Raw genomic sequence first — 27,975 nt, forward strand, 5'->3', positions numbered from 1 at the left:
AGTACAAGCTTGAAGGTGATAGGTGAGGGGGAAGGGGGATGACATGAGAAGTTGCGAGGTTATCATGCTTCTGCTCTTCAGAACTAGAGTGGAAGTAAGACATCCCAATCCAAGGGAACTGCCAAACAAGAAGTCACTTCAAATCGGGTACTGAACTGGTTCTGGATTGGCAAGCCCTAAGGCCCAGTATGAACGAAAGTCACTCCTTTGAACAGTGTTACTATTGAACATGTGCAGTTTGGAGGGAGAAAGGGGACAAAGAATGGCTTAACACATCTGTCTTCAGGGGAGGCCCCTTCTCTCAAAGTCCCCAACACCCAGGCCGTCAGACCACCTGGATTTCGGTAGTTCTGAAAGAATTGAGGAGGAGGGAGGCAGTGGACTGGTTGCTGCTCCCTTGCATTCCTGGAACATGTCGGCGCTACGGGATCTCCGCAGCTTCTCCATCTTTTTTGGTTTAGAGATACAAGCTCTTCCGGCCCAATGAGCCCACTCTGCCAATTGCGCCCACGTGACCAATTAATCCACGAAGCAGTACGGCTTTGGGCTCTGGGAGCACCCGAATGCAACTCACGCAGTCAGGGGGAGAAGGTACAAACTCCTAACAGACCGTGGTGGGAACTGAACCCAGGCCACTGGTGCTGTAAGGCATTATACTAACCGCACACAGCTAATTGGGAGTCCAACGAAAGCTAATAGGTGGAGCCTCTACAAAATGCAGAGTGGAGGGAAAAATAATTAATTCAGGACAGCTTAAAGACAATTACACCAGGCTGACCTGGTTAATTAGAGAATAATATACTCTTAAACTGTTCACACTGGATGAACAATGAATAGAATCGGGGCAATTAGCTGTACAAGTATGTGTATTGACTCTAGGACTGACACTTAAGTAAGAATGACCCTTGTTACACATTTAGCAGAATAGGTTTCACTGGGGTGGAAATGAGGAAAATAGCACACTTTACAAAAGCTGCCATCCAAACAGCTGTTTATTTGTTTGGCCTATACCTCATGTTCTCAGTACTGTTTATTTTTGTATTTGCACATTGGTTGTTTGTCAGTACTTATGTATAGTTTTTCATAAATTCTATTGTTTTTCTTTATTTTCCTGTTAAAGCCCACAAGAAATTGAATCTCAGGGCTGAATATGGTACCATTGTTACTGCACAGGATTGAAATAAGCTGCAGAGAATTGTAAACCCAGTCAGCTCCACCACGGACATGAGCCTCCCCGGCATACTGGACATCGTCAAGAAGCGATGCCTCAAATAGGTGGCATCCATCATTAAAAACCCCCATCACCCAGGACATGCCCTCTTTGCTCATTGCTACCATCAGGGAGGAGGTACATGAGCTTGAAGGAACACACTCAACAACAGAACAGCTTCTTCCTCTCTGCCATCTGATTTCAAAATGGATATTGAACCCATGAACACTACCTCACTACATTTTTGCACCCTTATTTAATTTAACACATACTGTATGCTTATATGTATATTTCTTACTGTAATTCAGTTTTTTTTATTTATGTATTGCTGCTGCAAAACAACAAATTTCATGATATATGTCAGTCATATTAAACCCGATTCTGATTCTTTGATAATGAATTTAATTTGACTTTGATTTTTGTTCTATTAGTTATTTAGAGCAGGGGTTCCCAGCCTGGTGTCCCTTAATGGTTGGGAACCCCCGATTTAGGGATACAGTGCAGAACAGGCCCATCTGGCCCAACAAGCTGCACCACCCAGCAACACAGCTATTTAACCCCAGCTTTATCCCAGGATAACTTACAAGGACCAATTAACCTACTACCACTCTGTCTTTGGACTGTGGGAGGAAACCAGAGCACCCAGAGGAACTCTGAGAGAACATACAAACTCCTTACAGATGGCGCCAGAACTGAACTCCGAACTCCGAGCTGCAACAGCATCACACTAACCGTTATGCCACGGAGATACAAGTTGCTGTTGAAACAGTTAATTGTGACAGTTTGCAGCGGGAACGAGCAAGCCATATCAGTGCTGAAACCAGGTCTTCTCACTACGCCAACCAAAAAAGGGAAACCTTTAAACAAATCAATTAGACTGAGACTTGCCTGTATCATGTTCTGTCCTGAAACTTGACAGCTATTCCCAGCCTTGGGCAGGCAGCCATGCAGCAGTCAGCGAAGGCATCTGCCTCTCACAAACACATTGTTCCACAAAATAAGATCTTTCTGCATCATTCTCTTTCTCTCTTCAACAATTAAAAGTTAAAGGCACATAACGTTACAACTGAAGCACAAGGGAAACTCTGTAAAACACTTCACAGGACCATTATCAAGTGAAAAATTGACTGAGCAACACAAAAATTGCTGGAGGAACTCAGCAGGTTCAGACCATATCTATGTGAGGAAATGGACAATTAATGTTTTGGGTCCTTCCTCTTGACTGGAAAGGGATGGGGAATTAGCTGGTATAAAAAGATGGAATGGAAGAGGTGGAGGAAGAGCTAGCAGGTGGATTGGAGTGAGGTGTGAGGGTGATAGACAGATAAGGGTAGGAATGATAAGACAGACGTGACTGGAACTGGTCAAGATCAGAAATCAGGGGGAGACGGCAATAGGGTTCAAAATGAGTAAAAATGTGTTTATGCTGAAATAGTTATGTTTAGAAGTATCAATAAGGACTTCAGCATAAGTGGATTGGATGGAGTTACAGAAGTGGGAATGGATGGCCACACTAATGGCATAGATGAATGTCATCTTTAAAGATTATCTTTATTTGTCATGTACACCGAAACATATAGTGATATGCGTTCTTTAGTGTCAGTGACCAACACAGATCAAGGATGGTGCAGGGAGATGCCCACAAGTGTCGGTATGCTTCTGCCACCAACGTAACATGCCTACAACCCAATAATCCTAACTGTACATCTTTGGAATGTGGGAGGAAACTGGAACAACCAGAGGAAACCCAGGCAGTCAGGACGTATACACTCCTTACAGGCAACTACCACAAGGGTCAGTCAATACACATACTTGTACAGCTAATTGCCCCGATTCTGTTTATTTTTTGTCCAGTGTGAACAGTTTAAGAAGTGGTATTCGGTGACTGGCTGCACTGTAAAGCAACTGCACTAATTGCCATGCTTTGGGAGAACTATGATACAGTTTGTTCACCACCTCATTCAGCTTCAGAGAGGTCCTGGCAAAGGGACAGAGCCACAGAGTTCGTGATGGAATGGAAAGCCTTAGTTTAGAACTTCCCAGTGGAAATTTCTGGTCAGAGTCGGATATCAGACAAACCGTTAAGCAGTTTTAAGGGTTCAGATTTATGTGCTACAGGTGTGGAAGAGCACTGTCATCTTTCACTTACATAAAACACATGTATTTTTTGAAAAATAAAAAGGAACAGATGGCAATGTGGATGCTTGCAGGGTTTTTATAAGGTCATCAGAACAGAACTGATTTGCATACAATGATTCATGAGTCAGTGAAGGTTGTTGATCTCCTGAATGGATTGCTAGCAATTTGAGTGCCTTTTGTGACTCACATCTTCACATGAGTTCATCTCACAAAACCAAAGACTCTTTGCAGAGTCAGCCTGGCTAGAACTGAAAGGTTGTTGATGAGTTGGCTTCAAGTGGGGCCTAGTGATAGATCTATGCAAAGTCAGCCTTACTGTTGCACCAATAAGCAGTCACTGCAGATCTACAGTGGAGATCTGACTACACCAGGATTGTTTTCAAATTCCAGTCAAATCTGGGCCTTTCTCCCCACACAATGTGGGTTTTATTGTCTTAGTTAATTATTTAATTGTTTTCTTTAGCTCATTAAGCAACTCACACCATCTGGGACATGGACTTCTTCTCATTACTACCATCAGGGAGGAGGTCCAGGAGCCTGAAGGGTCTCACTCTACGTTTTAGGAACAGCTTCTCCCCTTCATCTCAGACTTCTGAAAGATCCACAGTACCTCACTATTCCTCTATTAATCAATTTATTTATTGTAAACTAACTGTAATAAGACCATAGGCATAGGAGTGGAATCGAGCCATTCGACTCATCAACCTTCTCCACCATTCCATCATGGCTGATTTATTATCCTTCTTAGCCCCATTCTCCTGCCTTCTCCCCATAACCTCCGACACCCTGATTAATCAAAACTGTACCAATATCCGCTTTAAATATACCCAATGATTTGGCCTCCCCAGCCATCTGTGGCAGTGAATTCCACAGATTCACCACCCTCCGGCTAAAGAAATTCCTCCTCAGCTCTGTTTTGAATGGACATCCCTCTATTCTGAGGTTGTGCCCTCTGGTCCTAGACTCCCCCCACTATAAGAATCATCCTCTCCATGTCCACTCAATCTAGGCCTTTCATGTCTGGAGTGACAATTGTTTTTTCAGGTAGGGATGATAAATTTCCTCTCTTCACAGATATAACAAATCAGCTGGATTTAAACAGTAAACCAGTAGATCATTGTCACTGCCACAAGTGGAGCACAGTACCATAGAGGTTAGCGTTATGCTATTGCACCGGCAACCCAGGTACAATCTCGCTGTTGTCTGTAAGGAGTTTGTCCGTTCTCCCCATGGCTGTGGGGGTATTCTCTGGGTACTCCCACATTCCAGTGACGTACAGGTGAGTAGGCTAATTGCTCACAAGGGTGTAATTGGGCAGTGCGGGCCCATTGGTCTGGAGGGGCCTGTTACTGTACAATACCTCTGGAAAAATAAAAAAAAGAGACTATTGCTGAGACTATCGATTGGAAATGTTTTCATGGTGGGATATAATCGAATGATCTCTGGGTCACTAGTTCAAGCAGCTAGACTGTTAGCCAGTCACTGACATTCCAAGCCAATCCCCAACTGAGTAAGTTCACTGGGTCCAGGAACGGAATTGGTGCCATTAAAATTGCCTCATACAGCAATGCACAGGAAGGTACCTGCATTAGGTTCTACCTTGGCTGAGTGTCGTGAACATCCAAAAGATGTTCCAAACAGGAGGGACCCAATATTTGCTTATTATTAATGACCAGAAACTTTGACCTTCAGTATAAAGCTCTGTGAAAGATCACCCCGCCTTCACTCAAGCAGAGTTATCCTCACATTGCAAATTTGCCAGCTTACCTCTGTGCACCTGGCGGGTACTGAGGGAGCATGGCACTGCAGGAGGAGCACCTTCTTCCAGGCACGGAGAGAGGCTATGAAAAGGCTGGAACTGGAACTGGGGGTGGCAATGAGCTGGCTATGGCGGTGCTGGCTAGAAGGGCCGAATGGCCTACTTCTGCACCTACTGTCTGTAAGAGTGACAGAAACAACCCACCAGTCTTCCTTCCCCTCGCACCTGGCTACTCCTCCTCCCCTTTCCACCAGGGTCCACCTCCTCTCCTATTAGATTCCTTCTTCTTTGGCCTTTTACCTCTTCCACCTATAACCTCCCAGCTTCTTAATTCATCCCACACCCACCTACCCACCTTCCCACTCATCGGGTCTCACATATCACCTTCTAGGTTGCACCCTTTCCCCACACCCCATAGCTCTTATTATGGCTTTTTCCCCCTTCTTTTCCAGCCCTGATGAAGGGCCTCAGCCCAAAAGATTGACTGTATTCCCTCTCCTTTATCTGCTGTGTTCCTCCAGCATTTTGTGTATGTTGCTCTGATTTTCCAGCATCTGCAGAATCTCTTGTGTTAAAAATAATTAAAAATCCTGCAAGGGCAGGGGTGAGGAAATGGGACTCAGTAAATAGTTCCACAGGGAAAAGACTGACCAAATAACTTCCTCCTATGATGTTACAATTCAACAATTCTGATTATTTTCAAATTCAAGATTTCATGATTCAAAAAAAAAAGATATTGCAAACATGCATGAAATTCTGATTACATAACATTCTTTTATTGAGCTTGGAGGACTGGGAGGTGGAAAATTATTGCATTGTCAACCTTACAGGGTTCCCAGCAACTATAAAACTAGGCAAAAAGCCAACTGGTTAACAGAGAAAATCGGTTAATGTAGCCTCCAAGAAACCCAAACTTTGTCTTTCTTTCTTAAAGTTTCTTTTCCTTCTGAGCCTTGAAGTTGGTGACCTCCAGACTGACCTCCGTGCAAGCAGCCAGCCTACATCAAGCCACTGTACATCACTAATAGTCAGTCCTCTGCTTCCTTTCCAAGATTGTCCGACCCCTGGAGGCCAACTAGCAGAGATCTACATTTTCAATTTACACCAGCTAAATGATTTATCAGGTTAGAAGAGCCTTCGTCGCTGTGCAGACAGCAGCCAGAGCTGAGGGATGAGATGGCAACAGGAGCTCCTCCGCTGGCCCGAGCTCCCCGACAAGTAACCCAATCGATGCTCTCTGCAGCTCGACCGCTGGAGTCGAGTTTCCAGCAGCAAGGAGCTAGGACAGGGACCTCACGAAATCCAACCACAAACCTTGGCATGGTGCCCAGCACCAGGAACCTAATACCAGAACCTGCCCAAGGCCTTGAATGCAGTCTGGTTCTTTACTGACACATTGCCAGCCAAGTCCCGTTCTTGCAAGGGGAAGATGTCTAACAACATTTTTGTTTAAATATCAAAGCAATATTTGCAAATTATTACACATCCCGCTCCTTTGCTTGCCATGGCATGTCCTGCACTGCACATTGTAGCCTCTCTTACAGGTCCTGCTCCATCTAATCCTACCAGAGATAAAAGTTCCAAACACTAATAGTGTCCAATTGAATAAATTTACTGGGTCCAGGAGAATTACTGCAATTCAACTGGATTAAAATCCCCTCAGAGGGCAACTACGTTTCTATTAGGTCTGACTTGGATGAGTGTTACGAATATTCAAAAGAAACACAAGCAAGAGAACCCCAATATTTACTGATTATTAATGACTAGTAATTTTGATATTCAGTATGAAGTTGTGTGAAAGATCAACCTGCCTTCATTCAAGGGGAGTTTAAAGTTCAATGTAAATGTATTATTAAAGTTCATCTATGTCACCATATACTCCCCTGGGATTCATTTCCTTGTGGACATTTACAATACAACCAAATCATTGAAAAACTATACAAAAACATGGACGAACAATCAATGTGCACATGAGGACAAACTGTGTGACTAAAAATTTTTAAAAAGAAATAATAAATAATAAGATTAAAAGTAAACAAATAATACTGAGAGCATGAGTTGTGAAGTCCTTGAAAGTGGGTCTGTAGATTGTGGAATCAGTTCAGCGTTGGGGTGGGTGAAGTTATCGACGCTGGTTCGGGAGCCTGATTGTTGAAGAGCAAGCTTCATGTTAAAGAGTTCTCCAGCTTGGCAAAAGCTTGCTCTCCCTATCGTACTGCCCAGGCTTGAGTATCTAGACAGCTAGGACGCAATATGCACGGTCAACTCTGACCGACAGAGGCCCTCACCTCACCAGGGCAATACTGCAAGAGTATTGAACTATGGCAGGAGCATCTCCCAGACACATACAGAGAGAAGTTACGAAAACTTTTCCTGACCTCAGTATTTCCATCATCATGTGCTCCCACGTGTGTTCAGCCTGGCTCTCAACACTGACCTGAAATTCAACTAAACTGGCCACTGCCGTGGACGAGTGTAACCTCTGCTACATTCATGAAGTCAACAAAACCGAGGAGAAAGCAGCCTGCTCAGTCAGCACTTCCTCCACCGTCCTAACCGCGGCAGTATAGCGGTTAGCACGACGCTACATGCTATAGCTCGAGTTGTCAGAGTTCAAATCCAACGTCATCTATAAGAAGTCGACACATCTTCCTCATAGAATGTGTGGACTTTCTCTGGGCCCTTTCGTGTCCTCCCACAGTCCAAAGATGTACCAGTTAGTAGGTTAACTGGTCATTATAAATTGTCCCGTTACTAGGCTGGGGTTAAATTAGGGGTCGCTGGGCGGTGTGGCTTGAAGGGCCAACTCTGTGTTGTATCTCTCGATAAGTAAATCAATAAACTGACCACTCACTCCCTCCGTTACCGTCACACAGTCTACAAAATGCACAGTGTCTGCTCACTTAGGCTCCTCCTTATCCATGACCTCTGTCACCAGGAACAATTAAAGCAGCAGATGTATGGGAACATCATCACCCACAGGTTCACCCACCTCCCCACTCAAGGCTGCACACCATCCTGATGAAATATTCCTCCATTGCTACTTGGGTCCAGATTGGGCTATGTGGGTGAGGGAAGAATTAGACTGATCTAGGAGTACAGCACAGCATCATGGGCCAAAGGGTCTGTACTGTTCTATGTTCTATGCTCTCTACCCAACAGAATTGTGGAAATATCTTCAGCAAAAGGACTATTGTGGTTCAAAACCCAGCTCTTCGCCATCTTCTAAATGGATGGGTACCAGATGCATGTCCTGGCAATAGTCAATGGTGGAATGATTAATTCTGGGTACATGATGGAGACCAGAAATGGACAACCAATGCTATTTAGAAGGGAAACCAGCCTAAAGGAAGTAATAGAAATGGTGAAGAGAGAGCTAATATATTTCTGGATGTTATAAAGCCTACAGTGTTTATAATTAGATGAGCAAAGAAAGTGAACACATCCTGTCCGATTCTGACAGATCACATATTTGACTGCTTTGAGAAGAGGGATGGATTGCAAAAGCAATAGAGAACATTGGCTATTTCTGCAGTTCCACAAGTTTGGGTTTGACTTTTGATTTATAGACCCAACCAAAGGAGAATTAGAGCAAACTACTCCCCCCTCCAGACTTGTTTGACACACAATTCTGGTCATTGACTTCAGCATTCCCTATAAGCACAGATATCTAAAAGTGGATGCAGATGCAGGAAATCTGAAATAAAACAGAGAATGTTGGGAATGCTCTGTAAGTGAGATAGATCCTGTGGAGAAAGAAAATGTGTTAATGCTTCAGATCAAAGCCTTTTGCTCAGAACAACTCTACTGCAAGTTCATCGACCTAAAACATTAACTTGCTTTCACGCAAGTCAAGTTCAGGTTCAAGTTTATTGTCATCTGACTGTACATTTACACAACCAAACAAAACAACATTCCTTTGGAATAGCAAGATAAAATAGCATGAAATAACAAGACAAAAGAGCTCTTGAATTAGTGTATTTATCCCCTTTTGTTCAAGAGCCTGATGGTTGAGGGTACTAACTGTTCTTGAATCTGGCGGTGAGAGTCCTGAGGCACCTGTACCTTTCACCCGATGGCAGCAGTCAGAAAAGAGCATGGCTTGAATAGAACATGGCTCGTGTATAGGAAATTACATTAAGCAATTTTAAATCTTGAATCTTGAATCATTTGAATCAATTTTAAATCTTTCAGCCCAAAACATCGACCGTATTTTTTCCATAGATGCTGCCTGGCCTGCTGAGTTTCTCCACCATTTTGTGTGTGAATGTCACACAACTCCCTAACTAAAAGCAGTGCCTCAAGAGAGGCACCATGGCAACCTAGTGGAGTTATTACCTCATTGCTTCAGTGACCTGGGTCCAGTCCTGACCGGATCCGGTCTGTACAATATCCTTGTGTCCTCTCTGATTGCGGCCATACCCACTTATGGGAAAGGCTTCAGGAGTAAACCCTGAGGACAAATCTGGAGCTGGAGTCCCTAAGGCAGTCCGACGTTGCCTTCAACCTCACTCTGGCAACTCCTGCGATATCACCAGTGCCAAGCTGTATCGGCCCTTGCCCTTCCCTTGGACAACATCAATATCGTGGAGAGGGGAGACTTGCTGCATGGGCAACTGCCAGTCTTCCATACAACCTTGTCCAGGCCTGCACTCTGGAGAGAACACTCCAGAGACTTTCCAGGCGTAGATCCATGGTCTCGCGAGACTAATTGATGTCATCATCTTCTCTGATTCCCTCCAGTGCTCTGGTTTCCTCCCACATTCCAAAGAAATGGGGATAAGTTTGTCAAGTGACCACTGTGAATTGCCACTCGTGTGCAGGTAACTGGTAGAATGTGGGGGTGGGAGTGCTGAGGGGAATATAGGGAGATTCAAAAGAAGTTAATGCAGGCAGTGTAAGTGAGTGGCTGATGGCCAACCCTGACTAGATGGGCGAGGTAAAGATAAAGATTGCTTTACTCGTTACATGTACATCAAAGCATACAGTGAGATGTGTTGTTCTGTGTCGATGAGCAACGTAGGCCAAGATGTACTGGGGCAGCCTGCAAGTGCCTCCATGCTTCCAGTACCAACACCGCAGACCCACAACTTGTTAACCCGCATGTCTTTGGACTGTGGGAGGAAACCAGAGCACCCGGAGGAAACCTACGCAGTCATTGGGAGAACATAAAAACTCCTTATGGACAGCAGAGGGAATTGAACAGCTGTCTTACAGTTGATACTGTAAAATCTCACACGAACCACTATGCTACCGTGTTTCCACGGCATATATAAAAAATTGGCCTATTTCCTGCATGATTCTAGTCCATATCATTAATTACATAATGTTAACTCTTTCAGCCCACTTTTACCACCACCCCAGTGTGATTGACAGGGTGGCCAAAGAGTGCACCTAGTTCCCCATCCCTCGGAGGACGTTTGCTTTCCCGTTCCTTCATGTTGGAGATGAGGGAGAGCGCTTGTCCAGTCTGCCTATTCCCGCCTGCACCTTGGGCAAAAACCAAGAAGTGCATGCGGCAAATCGCTGCCGAACTTTGGACATGAGCTTCCTCTGGGTTCAGTCTGTGTGCCTGCAGTTCATCTGGGCGAGAGGGGAACGATTAACTGGAGACCCGAGGGGCAACCTTTCCACACAGAGGTTATTTTTGTGTTTTTGTTTGGGTTTTGGTGAATTATTCTCCCCTGGACAACGATACACTGAAAAGCCTGCCTTGCATACTCTTTACGCAGATCAAATCATTACACAGTGCATTGAGGTAAAACAATAGCAATGCAGAATAAAGTGTACAAGCTACTGAAAAGGTGCAGTGTAGGTAAGTATCATAACGAGGTAGATTGTGAGGCTAAGGGGCAATCTGCAGTGGAATACCTGGTGCTTTCAGGCTTTTGAATCTTCTGCTTGATGCGAGAGGGGAGAAGACAGAATGTCTGGGGTGAGTGGGGTCTTTGATTTTTGTACGAAGGATCTATGGAATGAGCTGCTAGTGGAGGTGCTGGGGTCAGGTACACTTACAGTGTGTAAAAGATAGTTGGAGAGGTGTGTGGATAGGAAAGGTTTAGAAGGAAATGGGACAAATGCAGGCAAAGGGACTAGTTCAGAAAGATACCTTGGTCAGCTTGAACAATTGGGTCAAAAGGCTTGTTTCTGCGTTGTATAACTTCAACAAACATCCATAGATGTAAGGGGGAGAGTATATTGACTGGCTGCATCACGGCTGGTATGGAAATCTTTGAATGGAAAAGCCCACAAAAAGTAGTGGATACGGTGGCTCAGTTCATCACAGGTAAAGCCCTCCTCACCACTGAGTACATCTACACAGGCGCCGTCGCAGGAAAGCAGCATCCATCATCAAGGACCCCCCACCATCCAGGTCATGCTCTCTTTTCACTGCCGCCATTAGGAAGAAGGTACAGGAGCCTCAGGACCCACACCATCACGTTACCCCTCAGACATCAGGCTCCTGAATCACAGGGGATAACTTCACTCACCCCATCACTGACCTGTTCCCACCACCAATGAACTCACTTTCAAGGATTCCTCATCACATGTTCTCGATATTTATTGCTTTCTTGCTTGTTTGTTCACTTATTTGTTTGTTTATTTATTTACTTTTTGTATTTGCACAGTTTGTTGTTTTTTCCGCATTGGTTGTGCGTCTGTCCTTCGGGGTTCAGTCCTTCATTGATTCCATTGTGTTTCTTGTATTTACTACGAATACCCACAAGAAAATGAATCTCAAGGCTGTAATGGTGATGTATATGTACTTTGAAAATAAATTTACCTTGAACATTGAATACTTTATGTAGGCTGGCTGAGGCCATATTAAAGGCTGCCAGTTTTAATGCCACTGAGACTGTCAGTTCACTGTGTGCTCTGCGCTCTCCTCGGTGTTGTTGATCACAGAAACGGCTCAGCTTTGCATAACCGAGATTGATTGAGGATTCACATTCTGACAAGGGCATTCAGACTGATCAGGTTTCACTTTCAGACAGAGAGCTGACAACGATAAGGGAGCCTTCGAGGAGGCTTCCACAACACCAGGTTGGTACCACAAGACTGCTGTTGTTTTCAGGAGAGGAAAACATTGTCCTCTTGCTGGACATGACCAGTAAATTTGACGTGAGGGAGGACAGCAGGATTGCTGCAAACACACACAACTAACACTGTTTAAAAACTGTTCACTCTAAGCACAGTGTAGTGTCTAACAGCCACACAAATGCACACAACTAACACTAGTAGAAACTGTTTGGCAGCAGTCTCTTGTCCCAATTAAGCAGCACAGCATCCCAAATAACTTAAGGGAACACCAGCTATTGATTAGCTTTTGTTCTTTAAGATTTTTCCCAAATAAACAGCTGTCCTGATGAACTGATGGCCTACTTAACCAGAATCCACTGTCTCACCATTTTTCGAAATCATTAAAACATGTCACAAATAAGAAAATACACAACTTGAGACAATTAAGACAAACAGGCCTGTAATGTTCTGTAATGTTCTATGTTCTACGCAAATAGAAATTAAACATTAAATCTAGAAAAGAATAATCATCCATTTCTTCCAGCAGGCTTTATGAGCAAGTAGAATCACAGAGTTGTACAGCAGAGATCCAGGCCTTTTGGCTCGGTACTCCTATACCAGCCTTTTTCCCCTACCACACTAATCTCATTCGCTCACATTAGGTCTCTGTCGTCTAGCCCTTGCCTCTTTAAGCACCTGTCTAAATATCTCATAAACATAATAACTGCAATTGATATCACCACCGTATCTGGTAGAAGATTCTAGATAGCAACTACTCCTAGTAGGCTTGACTACTGTAATGGTGTGTTCGCAGGTCTCTGCAAAAATCCCTCAGACAGCTGCAGCTCATTCAGAACGCTGCTGCTAGAGTTGTCAGTAAGACCCACATCACTCCAGTTGTCAGATCACTACACTGCCTTCTTGTCCAGCAGAGGACTGACTTTAGTACTGGTTTCTAAAGCACGGAATGGACTAGGCCCAAAACACATCTCCCATCTCTTGCTGCATTATGTACCTTCCCGAGCTTTCAGGTCGTCTGGGGTGGGTCTGCTTCCCGTCCCCAGGGTCAAAACTAAACATGGTGAAGCAACTTTTAGTTACTATGTTCCACATTCTGGAATAACCTTCCAGAGGATCTGAAGTCTGCCCCAACTTTAAACTCTTCTAAATCGAGGGTTAAAACTTTTCTTTTTGCTGTAGCTTTTGATTAGAATCTCCTGCACTGAACTTCTATTTATCACATTAATTTTTTGCATGACTTCATTCTCTTTATATTGTCTGAAATTTGATGTTTGATTTTTATATTTTGTTTGATGTAAAGCAGTTGAACTGCCTTGTGCTTGAAAAGTGCTCTGTGCATAGGTAGATTGGGCGGAAACAAATGTGAACTTCTTTATGCATTGGGAAGCCTGTGGTCTTCATGAGGAGTCTGACGACAGAAAACATTTGCCCCAGAATTGACAACAGGTGAATGACAGTTTGAAATCTCTGCACTGGCTTTCCAGTTGTGTAGTTAACTACTTCTAATCCAGGCTTATATCTCACACTTGCTGGGGAATGGGTCAGTCCATGACCACTGCAATCTTTATATGAAGGAAGGAGAGCACAGCTCAGGGATACCTGCAGGGTCAGTTCAGCCACCCAACCAGTCTGCGAGTGAAGGCCGGATCTCCCTAGTGCCACAAGCTGTATCCACCCAACTAGAAACATCCTAGACCATCTGCTCATTATCGCAATAGTGAGATCTTGTTGTGCACTAACTAGCATCAATGTTTTCAACACCATAGCCCAGACCACACTTCGCTGATCGCCTCAAAGGCGTGTATCATTCTTGGAGAAAGGAGGAAATTTAGGATGAGAATGGTTGGGTTTATTTTTGACCACTGCCTCATCATTATCCTGAGCACATTCCTCAGACTTTGCAGAACATTACGAACGTAGGAAGAAGCAGGAGTGACCACTCACCTCCTTGTCCTTGCAACACCATCCAGTAGGTCAGGGCTGATTTTTACCTCAGCCTATCCTAATCTCAGATCCGTCAAGCCACTTAATATCGTAATTACTTTTCAAAGGTTCGTTTTATTATCTAAGTAGGTATGCAGAATATAACTCTGAGATTTGTCTTCTCCAAATAGCCATAAAATACAGAAAAACCATAGAAGTAGTTGAAAGAAAGAGATGTTTCATCTACTGAAGACAACTAGATGGAAATCAGATGGGTATGACAGCAGTCAGATGGCTCAGTCTTGCCTCTTTACTGCCCAGGCATACGAATTCCAAAGTCACCTTTAAAACTGAACCATGCAAACTGTAGGGCCTCCGCCCACAAACAGAAGGAGTTGTTTTGGCATCACTGGCTGCTCCACCCGGTTTGTAGGAACATCGAACATTGAAAATGGAAGAGTATGGCACAGAAGCTGACCTTATTGCCCACAGTGCAGTGCTGAACCAATTAAATTTGCAACCAAATGGCTAACTAAACTACACATATACCCATATCCTCCCATTTTCCTACCTAAACATCTCTTAAAAATCCCGAATGAATCTGCCCCCACCACCACCCTAGCACATCAGGAAGGTGGTGGGTGAACTGCCTGGGGTGGTGCTAGATGGATCATGGAAGGAAGTCACTCACCAAACCCCAGCGACAAATTACCCCCCCCCCCATTCCCTAATGAACAATGGGCAGTACTGTACCAGTGGATGCCGTGAAAGAAACTTTGTCCGTACTCACGTGTTGTGGAGCACACACCAGCCGCAGTGAGGATCTCCTGAGCCCAGGCAATCAGAGCACGTCTTGTACTGTCCACATGCCTCCACGGGCACTCTGGTCAGCTAGAAACAAAAAAAAAAACAGGCAGAGTTTTACTCAAATATCACCGTGGCATCAGGTTCATCAACTATGAGAAATTAGAAGCACAATATGTCATCAAAGACTCAAACAAACTTCGACAAATGTACAGTAGAAAGCATTCTGACTGATTGCATCACTACCTTTGAACTTTGAACCTTGAACCTGGGATGGGGAACTCCAATTTACGGGAATGCAAGAGATCACAGAGTGTTATGGACTCAGCCAGTTCCATCAGGCCACCAAGCACATCTACGAGAGCAATGTCTCAAAAAGCAACACCCATCAAGGACCCAACCATCCAGGCCACGGCCTCTTCGCGCTGCTGCCGATGGAAGCCTGAAGTGCCACAGCACAAGGTTCAAAAGCATCTTCTTCCCCACTGCCGTCAGTTTCTGAGCAACATGAAAAATCCCAATTTTACCTCAAGACGGTATTTTTCACGACTTGCACTGAAGCTCAAAGTACGTTTGAATTTGAACTTTACATTTCGACAAATACAGTACAGTGCAAAAGTCTCAGGCACATTTATATAGCTAGGGTGCCTAAGCTTGTTGCACAGTGATGCACCATCAATAACTCTCTCTGAGACGTGAAGGCGAGATATCGGCTTTTATTGACTGGAAGAAAGAACAAGCAGTGGTTGACCACCATACTACATCCTGGAGACTGAGGGCCGGGCTCAGGCCTCAATCGCCTTTATACCGGGGTCAGTGGGAGGGGCCACAGGAGCAGTCAGCAGGGGGCGTGTCCAGACAGGTACATGTAGTTCACCATAGACAGTACTGTATTTGTCAACATGGAGCAGAGAGCAAGATTGTAAATCTGGCAGGAGCAAAGGATGTTGGGAAAGTGAGGGTGGAGCACCGTGGGAGGAGTGTGGGACAAGTGGCAAAGGAGGAGTGCGGGGGCAGGGGGTGGCCCGGGTGCAGACACACCAGCCCTGAGACACCAGGCAAGGTCATCTGATTCCAAACAATTGGTTTATTGATCATTACAGAATGTCTCTCTGGTGCTTTTTACTCCCTCCCCTCTCCCTTCCCCTTTTCCCCAACCATCCCTGCCTCTTTCCCACTGTCAGACCACAATATGGACCCATATAAGGATCAGGTTTATCTACACTCACATATGTCATGATTTCTTTTTGCAGCAGCAGTACAGTGCAGTACATAAAATTACTACAGTACTGTGCAAAAGTCTTAGGTACCCTAGCTCGAATGTGCAAAAGAAGACAAACTGTAAGTACAAAAAAACACATAAATAAGTAAATAAATAATATCTAGAACATGAATTGTAGAGCCCTTGAAAGTGAGTCCATAAAGTGATGCTGCTATATTATCTTTTTATATTGCATCATGTAAATCATAATAATTTATGCAAATTTATGTTGACATTTCCCATTATAATGTGCTGTGCTGTTGCTGCAAAACGCTCATTTTTATGGGATTTACACCCAGTGTACAAATCTCTGCATTGTACAGAACGCTACACGCAATTGTAACGTTGATGTCAGTACCAGAGTATGCAAGGCACACACATGGCAGAGGAACTCAGCAAATCATGCAGCATCTACAGAGAGCAATAACCAGTTGATGTTTCAGACCAAGACACTTTATTAGGACTCTGAAGGGTCTCAGTCTTGATACATTGACTCTATTCCTCTCCATCGACGCTGTCTGACTGCTGAGTTCTTGCAGCGTTTTGTATGTGTCACTTTAGATTTCAGCCTGTGCAGAGTCTCTTGTGCTTAAAGAATGCAAGACTCTGTACCAGAGGTAGTGATACCGAGCTGGGCCAATGACAGAAGGTCGGGGCCTGAGCCACAGATACTGACACACCAGGCTCGATTCAGTGGGCCAGAAGCAGTTCCTCTGAGTCTGAGAAACAAGAACCACAGTCGGTTATACATAATATTAGGTTAATCATGTGCGAGATATAATTTGTAAAACATGATTACTGAGATATAATGTGATATTTCATTAATAAGATTAGTGATATGACATTTGGTTTGCAATATTTTGATACATCTTGTGATGTGATCTACGAATTGTGGGAAGATAGGTGGTAATTGATTTATGATACGTGATACGTGATACACCGTTGTGAAATGTTGAGTAAACATCATTTAACACAAATCTGCTTCATATAAAAACAATACGCTCCAAATCAGCAGCTGCAGAAAAGACAGGATAATGTTTTGCATGTTACCCAACCTCAGAAAAATACAGTGCTGCAGTGAGGGTTCTCTGCCCCAAAACGCAACTTCTCTCTTCCCATTATAATTCCATAACCTTTCACATTTCCAGCATAAATTATTTATCTCTAATCCTGCTGGACCATGAGCCCCTGACCCTCACGCCATCCCTCGCTCGGTCTTACAATGCCTGCGCTGTGCGTGGAGCTGTTATGTATCCTGTGTTTAAACCTTTTGAGACAAATTTACACTTTTCTTAACAAGGAAAAAGGTGAATGAGGCTACTCCAGTGTCAGCCATTCCCAAGGGAAGTTTCATAGTTAGGAAACCGCTCCAGTCATCCAGAAATGTGCAAAAGCAAAGGCAATTTCAATAACAGTTTTCCCAAATAAATGCATCAATAACTTTGTTAATAACTAACAGAACAGTTATCACCCTTTAACTATCAGGTTCCTGAACCAGAATCAGAATCAGGTTTGGTATCACCGACATAGGTTGTGAAATTTGTTAATGTAGTGGCAGCAGTACAATGCAATACATAATAGAGAAAAAACTGTAAATTACAGCAGGTATATAGTAAGCATAGGAAGAGGACTCAGACAAATTGGAAGAATGGGCAAAAAAGTGGCAGACGGAATACAGTGTTGCGAAATGTACAATAATACATTTTGGAAAAAGGAACAATAGTGCAGACTATTATCCAAATGGGGAGAAGGTTCAAACATCAGAGGCGCGAAGGGACTTAGAAGTCCTCGTGCAAGACTTCCAGGAGGCTAATTTACAGGTTAAATCTGTGGTACCTACCGAATGTTGAAAGGACTGGATAAGGTGGATGTGGAGAGGATGGGGGTAGCCGCAAAATTGAGGTGCGATTCTGTAGAACAGAGTTAAGGAGGAATTTTTTAGCCAGAGACTGCAGAGGAGGCCATCAATGTCTGTGGGTATACTTAAAGCCGAAGTTGATAGTTTCCTGATCGGTCAGGGCACCAAAGGGTATGGCAAGAAGGCAGGAGTATGGGCTTGAGTGGGATCTGGGACCAGCTGTGATGGAACGGAGGAGAAGACTCGATTGGCTGAATAGCCTAATTCTGCTCCTATGTCATATGGTTTTATATATATTAAATAAATAGTGCAAAATAGAAATAAAGTAGTGAGGTAATGTTCATGGGTTCAATGTCCCATTCAGAAATTGGATGGCAGAGGGGAAGAAGCTATTCCTGAATCGTTGAGTGTGTGCCGTCAGGTTTCTGTACCTCCTTCCTGATGGTAGCAATGAGAACAAGGCATGACCTGGGTGACTGGGGACCTGAATGAAGGATGCTGCCTTTTTCAGGCACTGCTCCCTGAGGATGTCCTGGATACAACAGAGGCTAGTTCTCAGGGTGGAGTGGATAACCAGTGTGGATAACTTCATTCACCTCAACGCTGAAATGATTCCACAACCTACGGACTCACTTTCAAGGGCTCTACAACTCATGTTCTCAAAATTTATTACTTATTTATGTATTAATATTTTGGTTTTTCTTTTATTATTTGCACAGTTTGTTGTCTTTTGCAAATTGATTGTTTGTCTTTGTTGTGTGTGGTTGGTACTTGCACTTAAGAAAGCCAACGATTCTGACTATTGATTCATGATTCAACTGTCAGGCTCCTGAGCCGGCATGGATAACTTCACTCACCTCAACAGATCACCAAACTCGATCTCCAAGGACTCTACACAACTCATCTTCTCAATATTATTTATGTATGCATGTATTTATTATTATTATTATTATTATTTTATTTTATTTGTTTTTGTTTGTATTTGGCCAGTTTGAATTCTTTTCCACATTGGTTGTTTGTCAGTCCTTTTCCGTGTGTAGTTTTTCATTGCTTCTATTGTATTTCTTTGCAGCACCCGCTAGAAGGGTGCTACAACAGCGTTGCGGCGGTTAGCACGATGGTATTACAGCTTGCGCCATTTCAGAGTTCAGTTCCAGCACCGTCTGTAAGGAGTCTCTGTACTTCCTCTCCACGGAATGCGTGGGTTTTGCCCGGGAACTCTGATTTCCTCCCACAGCCCAAAGACAAAGCAGGTTGGTTAATTGTTCATTGTAAGTTGTCCTATGATTATGGTTAAGGTTAATCAGGGTTGTGGGGTTGCTGAGGCAGTGTGTCTCAAAGCGCTGGAAGGCCTAATTCACGTTGTATCTCAAAATAAACAAATAAATAATGAATCTCAGGGTTGTAGATGGTGACATCTATGTAGTTTGATCATAAATTTACTTGGAACTTTGAATTCAGTTAACTAACCTGGAGTAAAACACTAGCATTAAGAGTGATGGCTCTATGATGCAGAAACACATCATGTTCACTGAAGTCCTTCAAGGCAGAAAAACAATTGCCTTTATTCTGTCTGGCTTATGTGTGTCTTCTGACCCATTGCTGCATCTGAAATCTGAACTACCCTCTAAAAACACACCTGCAAACTCTTCCACTCTGGAGAAGACAGCTTTGCCAAGACCCTCACATACAACGAAATCTAAAAGCCAAAGCTGGGTTAGAATCAAGCCGCCTGGTCCCCAATGATCCATTAGCGAACTTCTGTGGATGCAGAACAGCCGAGACAGAAACACCCTCTGCAAGTACTGGCTGAGCTGTTGAAGACTTCACGTGCTTTGATTTTTGATTTCAGCTTGCCACAGTTAGATGGGGACATGGGGATCTTGCATCATTCACCACACTGCACTGAGTCAAAACCGTTTTGGAACTACTGGGAATTCATATGCATTTCTCACAGCAACAGTGGCAGCACACACACACTGCATCATTATCTGCTGAAATCAAACCACAACATTCAGCTGGTGAGGGGCAGAGTCATCAGCAAATCACAAACCATGCATCACATCACAAAGCAGATCTCACAAATCACAAACTCAATCTAGCTGTGATTCTTACAACTTGCATGTTTTTAAAGAGTAAATTTTATTGTCACTAGGCAAGAAATGATAAAAATGTATCCATGTCACACACGCATAAACATTCACACAAACACATACATACACACACACATGTACACACACACACACTCACACAACATACACTCATACAAACACACACATACTCACACACAACACAAACACTCACACAAATACACACATACTCACACACATACACTCACACAAACACACACATACTCGCACACAAACACATACACACTCACACAAACACATATATACTCACACACAAACACATACACTCACACAAACACATACATACTCCCAAACACATACACACTCACACAAACACATACATACTCACACACAAACACATACATACAAACACATACACACTCACACAAACACATACATACACACAAACACGTACACACTCACACAAACACACACATACTCACACACAAACACATTCACACAAACACATACACACACACAAACACACACATACTCACACACAAACACATTCACACAAACACATACACACACACAAACACACACATACTCACACACAAACACATACACTCACACAAACACATACATACTCAAACACATACACACTCACACACAAACACATACACTCACACAAACACATACACACACACACAAACACATACATACTCATACAACACATACATTCTCACACAAACACACACACTCACACAAACACATACATACTCACACAAAAACACACACTCACACATCTGTACTGACAGTCAATTACTGTCATTTCCCACTGCTTACGGCAAGCAACTCTATTGTTCCTTTGTTAAAGATGTTAACTTTTACTCCTGTTACTTCATATCTGATTTTCATTTATGTAGCCCCTTCCACACAGTAACCATTTTCTGCACAGCAAACTCCAAGGAACAGTGATAGGCTAATCAGCAGGCAGGGTCTGTTAGAGTGATGTTATTGAGGGTGGAATACTGACCAAGGGTTTGGGACAGCAACTGCCTGCTCTTCTTCATAATTGTGTGCTGGGACCATGCCTGCACTTAACACCAACAACATAAGGCAGGACTTCCTATAGTGTGGTATTAACCTGTCAGCATCCATTCTGTGTTCAACACCTTGCAGTGGGGATTTGAACTTCAAAGTATGTTTTCATGTGAATAAAGTGCAGGCAGGTACATCTTTGTACAACCAAACTGAACGCATAAAATTCGATGTATATTCTTTTGAGGAGCGTATAATGGCTGTAGCCCTGAACTCGGTTGAGTTTAGAAAAATTGGGGGGCGGGGGGAGTGTTATTGAAACCTATGGAATATTGAAGGTTTAGAGAGAGATGTTTCCTATAGTGGGTGAGTCTAGGACCAGAGCGTACAGCTACAGATTACAAGGACATCCATTTAGAGTCACAGTAATAGAAAAGTACAGCACAAAACAGGCCCTTCAGCCCATCTAGTCTGTGCAAATCCAAGAGGTAATGTTGCAGCTATATAGGACCCTTGTCAGACCCCACTTGGAGTACTGTGCTCAGTTCTGGTCACCTCACTACAGGAAGGATGTGGAAGCCACAGAAAGGGTGCAGAGGAGATTTACAAGGATGTTGCCTGGATTGGGGAGCATGCCTTATGAAAACAGGTTGAGTGAACTTGGCCTTTTCTCCTTGGAGAGACGGAGGATGAGAGGTGATTTGATAGAGGTGTATAGGATGATGAGAGGCATTTATCGTGTGGATAGTCAGGGGCTTTTTTCCAGGACTGAAATGGTTGCCACAAAAGGACACAGGTTTAAGGTGCTGGGGAATAGATACAGAGGAGATGTCAGGGGTAAGTTTTTTACGAAGAGGGTGGTGAGTGCTTGGAATGGGCTGCCGGCAACGGTGGTGGAGGCAGATATGACAGGGCCTTTTAAGAGACTTTTAGATAGGTACATGGAGCTTAGAAAAATAGAGGGCTATGGGGAAGTGTAGTAATTTCTAAGGAAGGAACATGTTCGTCACAGCTTTGTGGGCTAAAGGGCCTGTATTGTGCTGTAGGTTTTCTATGTTTCTATGAGTCATCTAAACTGCCTGCTCCCATTGATCTGCACCGGACCATAGCCCTCCATGCCCCAATCATTCATGCTCTTATCCAAACTTCTCTTAAAACACTGAAATCGAGCTTGCATACACCACTTGCACTGGTAGCTCATTCCACACTTTCAAAACCCTCTGAGTGAAGAAATTTCCCCTTGTTCCACTTAAACTTCTCACCTTTCACCCTTAACCCATGACCTCCAGATGCAGTCCACTCAACCTCAGCGGAAAAAGCTTGCTTGCATTTACTCTTTCTATTCCTCTCATAATTTTGTATACTCTATCAAATCTCCTCTCAATCTTGTACGTTCCAAGGAATAAAGTCCTAACCTAGTCAATCTTTCCTTATAACTCAGGTCCTCCAAATCTGGCAACATCCTTGTAAATTTTTGCTGTACTCTTTCAACCTTATTTACCTGTTTCCTGCAGGTAGGTGACCAAAACTGCACATAATACTCCAGATCAGACCTCACCAACATCTTGCCATCTCCTGTACTCAATGCTTTGATTTATGAAGAACAGAGATGGGGAGGAATTTCTTTCGCCAGAGGGTGGTGAATCTGTGGAATTCACTGCCGCAGATCCCTGTGGAGGCCGAGTCATTGGGTGTATTTAAAGCAGAAGTTGATAGGTTCTTCACTAGTAAGGGTGCCCAAGGCTTTGGGGAGAAGGCAGGAGAATGGTGTTGAAAGGGATAATGAATCAGCCATGATAGAATATCAGAGCAGACTCAATGAGCCAAATGGCCACATTCTGCTCCTCTATCTTATGGTGTTTTGGGGATAGTGCAGGCAAGTGAACACTTCTGCAAATACACTGAACGGATACAGTGCGGAGTCACGCACTGCAAGGGTGGATGAGTAAAGTTCCATGGCAAGAGTCAAAGGACAGCCACAGTCCCTCAACAAAGAGGCCATGTTCTCGAACAGATTAACTGGTGGAAAGATTAGAAGAAAGTGTGATAAATATTTCAGCCAGGGAGCTTGGAAGTCATGGCCTGAAGGAGTACTGAAGGCAGAAACATTTAAGATGTAAAACTCAGCAGGTTGAGCAGCAACTGTGAGAGGAAAGGAGCCGTCGACATTTCAAGTCATAGAACATAAACCTGTACAGCACAGGAGCAGCCTATTGGCCCACAATGTTATGTCAATCCAATTAAACTGGTAATCAAATGGGCAACCTAACTAATCCCCTCTGCCTACACAATAGCCATGTCTTTCCATTTTCTCACATTCATGTGCCTGACTGAACATCTCGTAACAGCCTCTAATGTTTCTGCCTCAACCACCACCCCAGACTGTGCATTCCAGTCATCCAGCACCTCTCTGCGTAAAAAGACTTACCCCTCACACCTCCTTTAAAATTACCCCCTCTCCCCTTAGATGCATGCCCTCTGGTATTAGATATTTCAACACTGGGGAAAAGATATTATCTGTCTATGCTATCTATGCCTCTCATAATCTCTATCAGATCTCCCCTCAGCCTCTGCAGCTCCAGTTTGTCCAACCTCTCATTATGAAATGTGCTCTCAAATCCAGGCAGCATCCTGGTAAATCGTAACTCTTGCAGGATTTTGAATCAAAACGTTGACATTTCCTGTTCCCCACCCACAGATGCTGCTCAACCGGCTGAGTCATTCCAGCAGGTAATTTGCTGCATCTCCAGTCTCTTATGTTAACATTTAAGAAGTAGCTGAGGAACATCAACACAATTGTGATCCGGAGGTTTGGAAACAGGACCTGAAAAGTACAATTAGTCAAACGTCCATATCTTGATAAGCGAGTCACAATGGTCTAACTTCCTCTCACTACATAATGAATTGCTGAGTTATCCAGTGTCTTGCCCAACACCCTTAATGTTAAGACCATAAGACATAGGAGCAGAATTAGGCCAGTTGGCCCATTGAGTCTGCTCCAACATTTCATCATTGCTGATTTGTTATCCCTCTCAACCCCATATCCTTCAAGAGGACCACAACCTTGTCATAGGGTTTGCATGACTCAATGATCTGGACAGCTATGTTGGCTGGAGTCAGGGCTTTCGAACCTTGGCTCTTAGTAGGGTCATCCATGCCAAACAGGTCAAAGGGTAGAGGCCAGACCAAGAGTGGTCCACTGGTCCTCCAGGTTCGGGGGTTCAGCTCAGGTCTAACAACCCTGACTGGTCAAACAAGTTATTACAGAAGCAGCAATGAAGAATCCTCCTGCATCTGAGTGCAACTGAGGACCCTGAACCACACCTGGGACACAGTAGAGAAGATGGCCAAGGACAAACAGCGATAGAGGACCTTCATTGCTGCCCTAAACACCAGCGGCGAAATGGGCAAAACGAACTAACAACCCCACATAACATATAACACTACCACACAGAAACCGGCCCTTCAGCCAACTTAGTCTGTGCTGAACCATTAGACTGCCCAGTCCTATCAACCTGCACCTGAACCATAACTCTCCATACCCCTCCCATCTATGTACTTCCCCAAATTTCTCTTAAATATCAAAATCCACCCTTCACCCATAACTTGCACTGGTAGCTCATTCCACACTCTCAACCCTCACGTTCCCCTTAAACATTTCACTTTTCACCCTTAACCCATAACCTCTAGTTGTAGTCTCATCCAACTTCAGTGGAAAAAACCTGCTTGCATGAACCTTATCTATACTGCTCATAATGTTGTATACTGATATCAAATCTGCCCTCAATCTTCTATGTTCCAGGGAATAAAGTCCTAACCTATTCAACCCTTCCCTATAACTCAGGTTCTAAAGGCCCAGCAACACCCTTGTAAGTGTTCTTTCAATCTTATTTCAGTCTCCTGCCTTCTTTCTGCGACCTTTGACACCCTTCACTGATCAAGAACCTATCAGCCTCTGCTTTAAGTACACCCAGTGACTTGGCCTCCTCAGCTGTCTGTGGCAATGAACAGCGAATTCAGTGAACTTGCTACAGTTGGGATCTTGCTGTGCGGCTAGTCGCTGTTGTATCGACCTGAGCCAAGGGATTTGAAGCATACCCCGCCGACTGTGGCTTTGAGAAGCGGTGTAAAGGTGGGCAGTGGGGCCGGGAAGCAAAGCCTACAGTGCAGGCTGTTTCATGCATGCTCTGTGCACGAGCAGGCACGGACAACCAACATAAATCAGCACAAAAAACGCAGCCCTTTATAAATAAAATACTGATCAATAGCCGACGCTGTGAAAGCTAATTGTTTTATTCCGCCTCTCTGTGCTTATAACAGTAGATATAATCCATTATTGAAGATGTCAGCCGAACCAAGGCAGTCAGCAGCAGCACGGCCAGTGCACTGGAAAGGCAGGATGGGGCAGCTCGCCCCTCGTCATTCACAACGTTCAATAGCTTTTCATTTCACTAAAGTGCAAAAGGCAAGAAAGAAAACAAAAAAATCAATTTAGAGCAGGGCCACGTGAAAAATCACAGTTCCTGGATTTCCCACAGGGAGACAAGTTTGCTACTTCACAGCCATGATTACCACAGGATGAAAAGAAACGAAAGCAAATAATGCTTTTGACTGAAAGCAGCCATTCATCCGATGGGATCATAGCTCCTATCCAATGAGGACTTAACCTGCCTTTAATTCCCACTCCGCCTGACAATTAGAAGTGGATTCCATGGAGACTTGAGAGCCAGCAGATACAGGGATCCACAGTGAGGGGCTAACTGCTGGAGGAACTCAGAGGGTCAGGCAGCATCTGTGGAGGGAAATGTTCAGGTGACATTTCAGGCCGTGGCCCTTCACCTGGTCTGAAAGATGGAGGTGAGTGGAAGGTGGGGGCCAAGAACTGGTGAGCAATAGGTGGATCCAGGTGAGCAGGGACACGCCGGCAGAGGAAGGAAGAGTGGAAACAGTGAAGGAGACTGGAAGGTGACAGGTGGAGGCAACAAAGCGAAGCAGATGGGGCAAACCGAGTGGAAGGGAAGGCGGAGTGTGGAACCAATGAAGGGAGGTGGGGTGAGTGGATGGGAGCAGTGGGGAGAGGGTACAATGGATTGGGTTGAGGAGGGGAAAGAAGCAGGGGGATGGGGGACTGGGGCCGGTGTAGGAGGATCAGGAGAGAGAAAAGGAACGAGGAGATGTAAAACGATAAACGTTAGCTTTATTTGTCACATTGTTTGTGTCAACGACTGACACACTCCGAGGTTGTACTGGGGGCAGCCCATAAATATCGCCATGCTTCTTGCGCCAACAAAGTACGTTTACAATTTATGGACGTCTTTGGAATGTGGGAGGAAACCAGAGCACCCGGAGGAAAGCTCCGCAATCACCGGGAGAAATTACAAAACTTACAGACAGTGTCAGGAATCGAACCCTTATCTGCTGTGACATTGTTACACTAGCGACTATGCTAGAGTGCTGTAGGTAAACTGAAATTGAAGAATTCAATGTTCCTGAGTTCACAGATTGAGCTTAGATGCATTGGGGGAGGCACCACCGCTCAACGTCCTGTCAACACCCACATTTTCACACATTATATTGCCAATTGGAAAGCAAGCAGACTTCCTGTCACCTACTTGGCTAACTGGTGATCAAACTGCTGTACTTCCTACCTCAGAGCTGATATACTTAAATTATGCTGTGAAAACTACAATGCACATTTTGGTTGCCTGTGGTCCAGTACTGAAAGATGGGTTCTAAATCAATCTGGGATTGACTCCCTTCCCTTCCTTCCCAGTCCTGATGAAGGGTCTTGGCCTGAGACGTCGACCACTATTTCCTTTCCATAAATGCTGCCTGACCTGCTGAGTTCCTTCTGCATCTTGTGTGTTTTACTCTGACTGCCCAATCTCAAACTCACTGCCTGTACTAGCTGAGGCTTTTCACAGAGATCTGAGGGGACTCTACAGCAGTGTAGTGGTTAGCCAGATGTAACTACAGCTCGGGAGCATCGGGGCTCAGGGTTCCATTCCGACACCATCTACAAGGAGTCTGTATGTCCTCCCCATGGACTGCATGGATTTCCTCTGGGTGCTCCGGTTTCCTCCTACAGTCCAAACACATACCAGGTAAGTTGTCCTGTGATTAGGCTCGGGTTATGTCAGAGGTTGCTGGGACAGCATCACTCGAAGGGCCCGAAGGGCCTGTTCTGCAGTGTATTTCTAAATAAATGAACAAATGTCTTAAAGGACAGCGGGGGTTAGAAATGATAGGATCACTTCATTAGAAGCTGGCAGAGGTTCGGTGGGCTGAATAGTCTCCTGTGCACTGTCATAACTCTATGAATCTCTAAATCCTGGATCGACTCCAAGGCAATCCTAAATGTTTAGTTATCCTAATTAAGCCAGGCAACAGATTTAATGAACTCTGACAAAAATAGTTTTGAAGACTAGAGCTGTTGGAGGACAACCATTGCTAATTTCATGGAGTCACACCAACCCAGGCTCTGATGGCAGCCTCATTTGAGTCACCCTAACGACTCTGTGCATTAGGAAGAGGAATGATACAATAACCCTGCCACAAAGTGGTGATTAGGCAAGGACAGGTCAGCTCAGCTGAATCTGCCTACATTTTTCCCAACTCAAACTACCAGCCGATTTGAAATTAAATTCAGATCTTATCCTGGATGGGTGATAACTGTAAATCACTGGATTGCTATAGAAACCTACTGGCGTTATAGAAACAAAGTGGTTGACTCTGGACTGGCCTCACAAGCCAGTCAGTTCAAGGGCAAGGCTTGTTAATGCTGGCCTTGCTACTGATACCATGACCCTGAAGAATGTGTGTAGTGAGAAAAGCTCTTTGAAAGCCTGCAAAAAGCTTTGGGTTCCTTTG

The 27,975-nt window shown here is 44.2% G+C and overlaps 1 protein-coding gene across 11 annotated transcripts in view; it reads right to left on the reverse strand.

Annotated features, from left to right (window-relative positions):
• Positions 1-27,975, reverse strand: part of plxna4 (plexin A4) — a 712,781-nt gene that overhangs the window by 287,376 nt on the left and 397,430 nt on the right. For all 11 annotated transcript variants that reach the window (XM_073066781.1, XM_073066783.1, XM_073066775.1 and 8 more), the window contains exon 5: positions 14,863-14,963. In XM_073066781.1, coding sequence (XP_072922882.1) covers positions 14,863-14,963 — 101 coding nt within the window. The remainder of the gene's footprint in view (positions 1-14,862; positions 14,964-27,975) is intronic.

This window comes from Hemitrygon akajei, chromosome 14 (genome assembly GCF_048418815.1).
Source record: "Hemitrygon akajei chromosome 14, sHemAka1.3, whole genome shotgun sequence".
Classification (NCBI taxonomy): Eukaryota; Metazoa; Chordata; class Chondrichthyes; order Myliobatiformes; family Dasyatidae; genus Hemitrygon; species Hemitrygon akajei.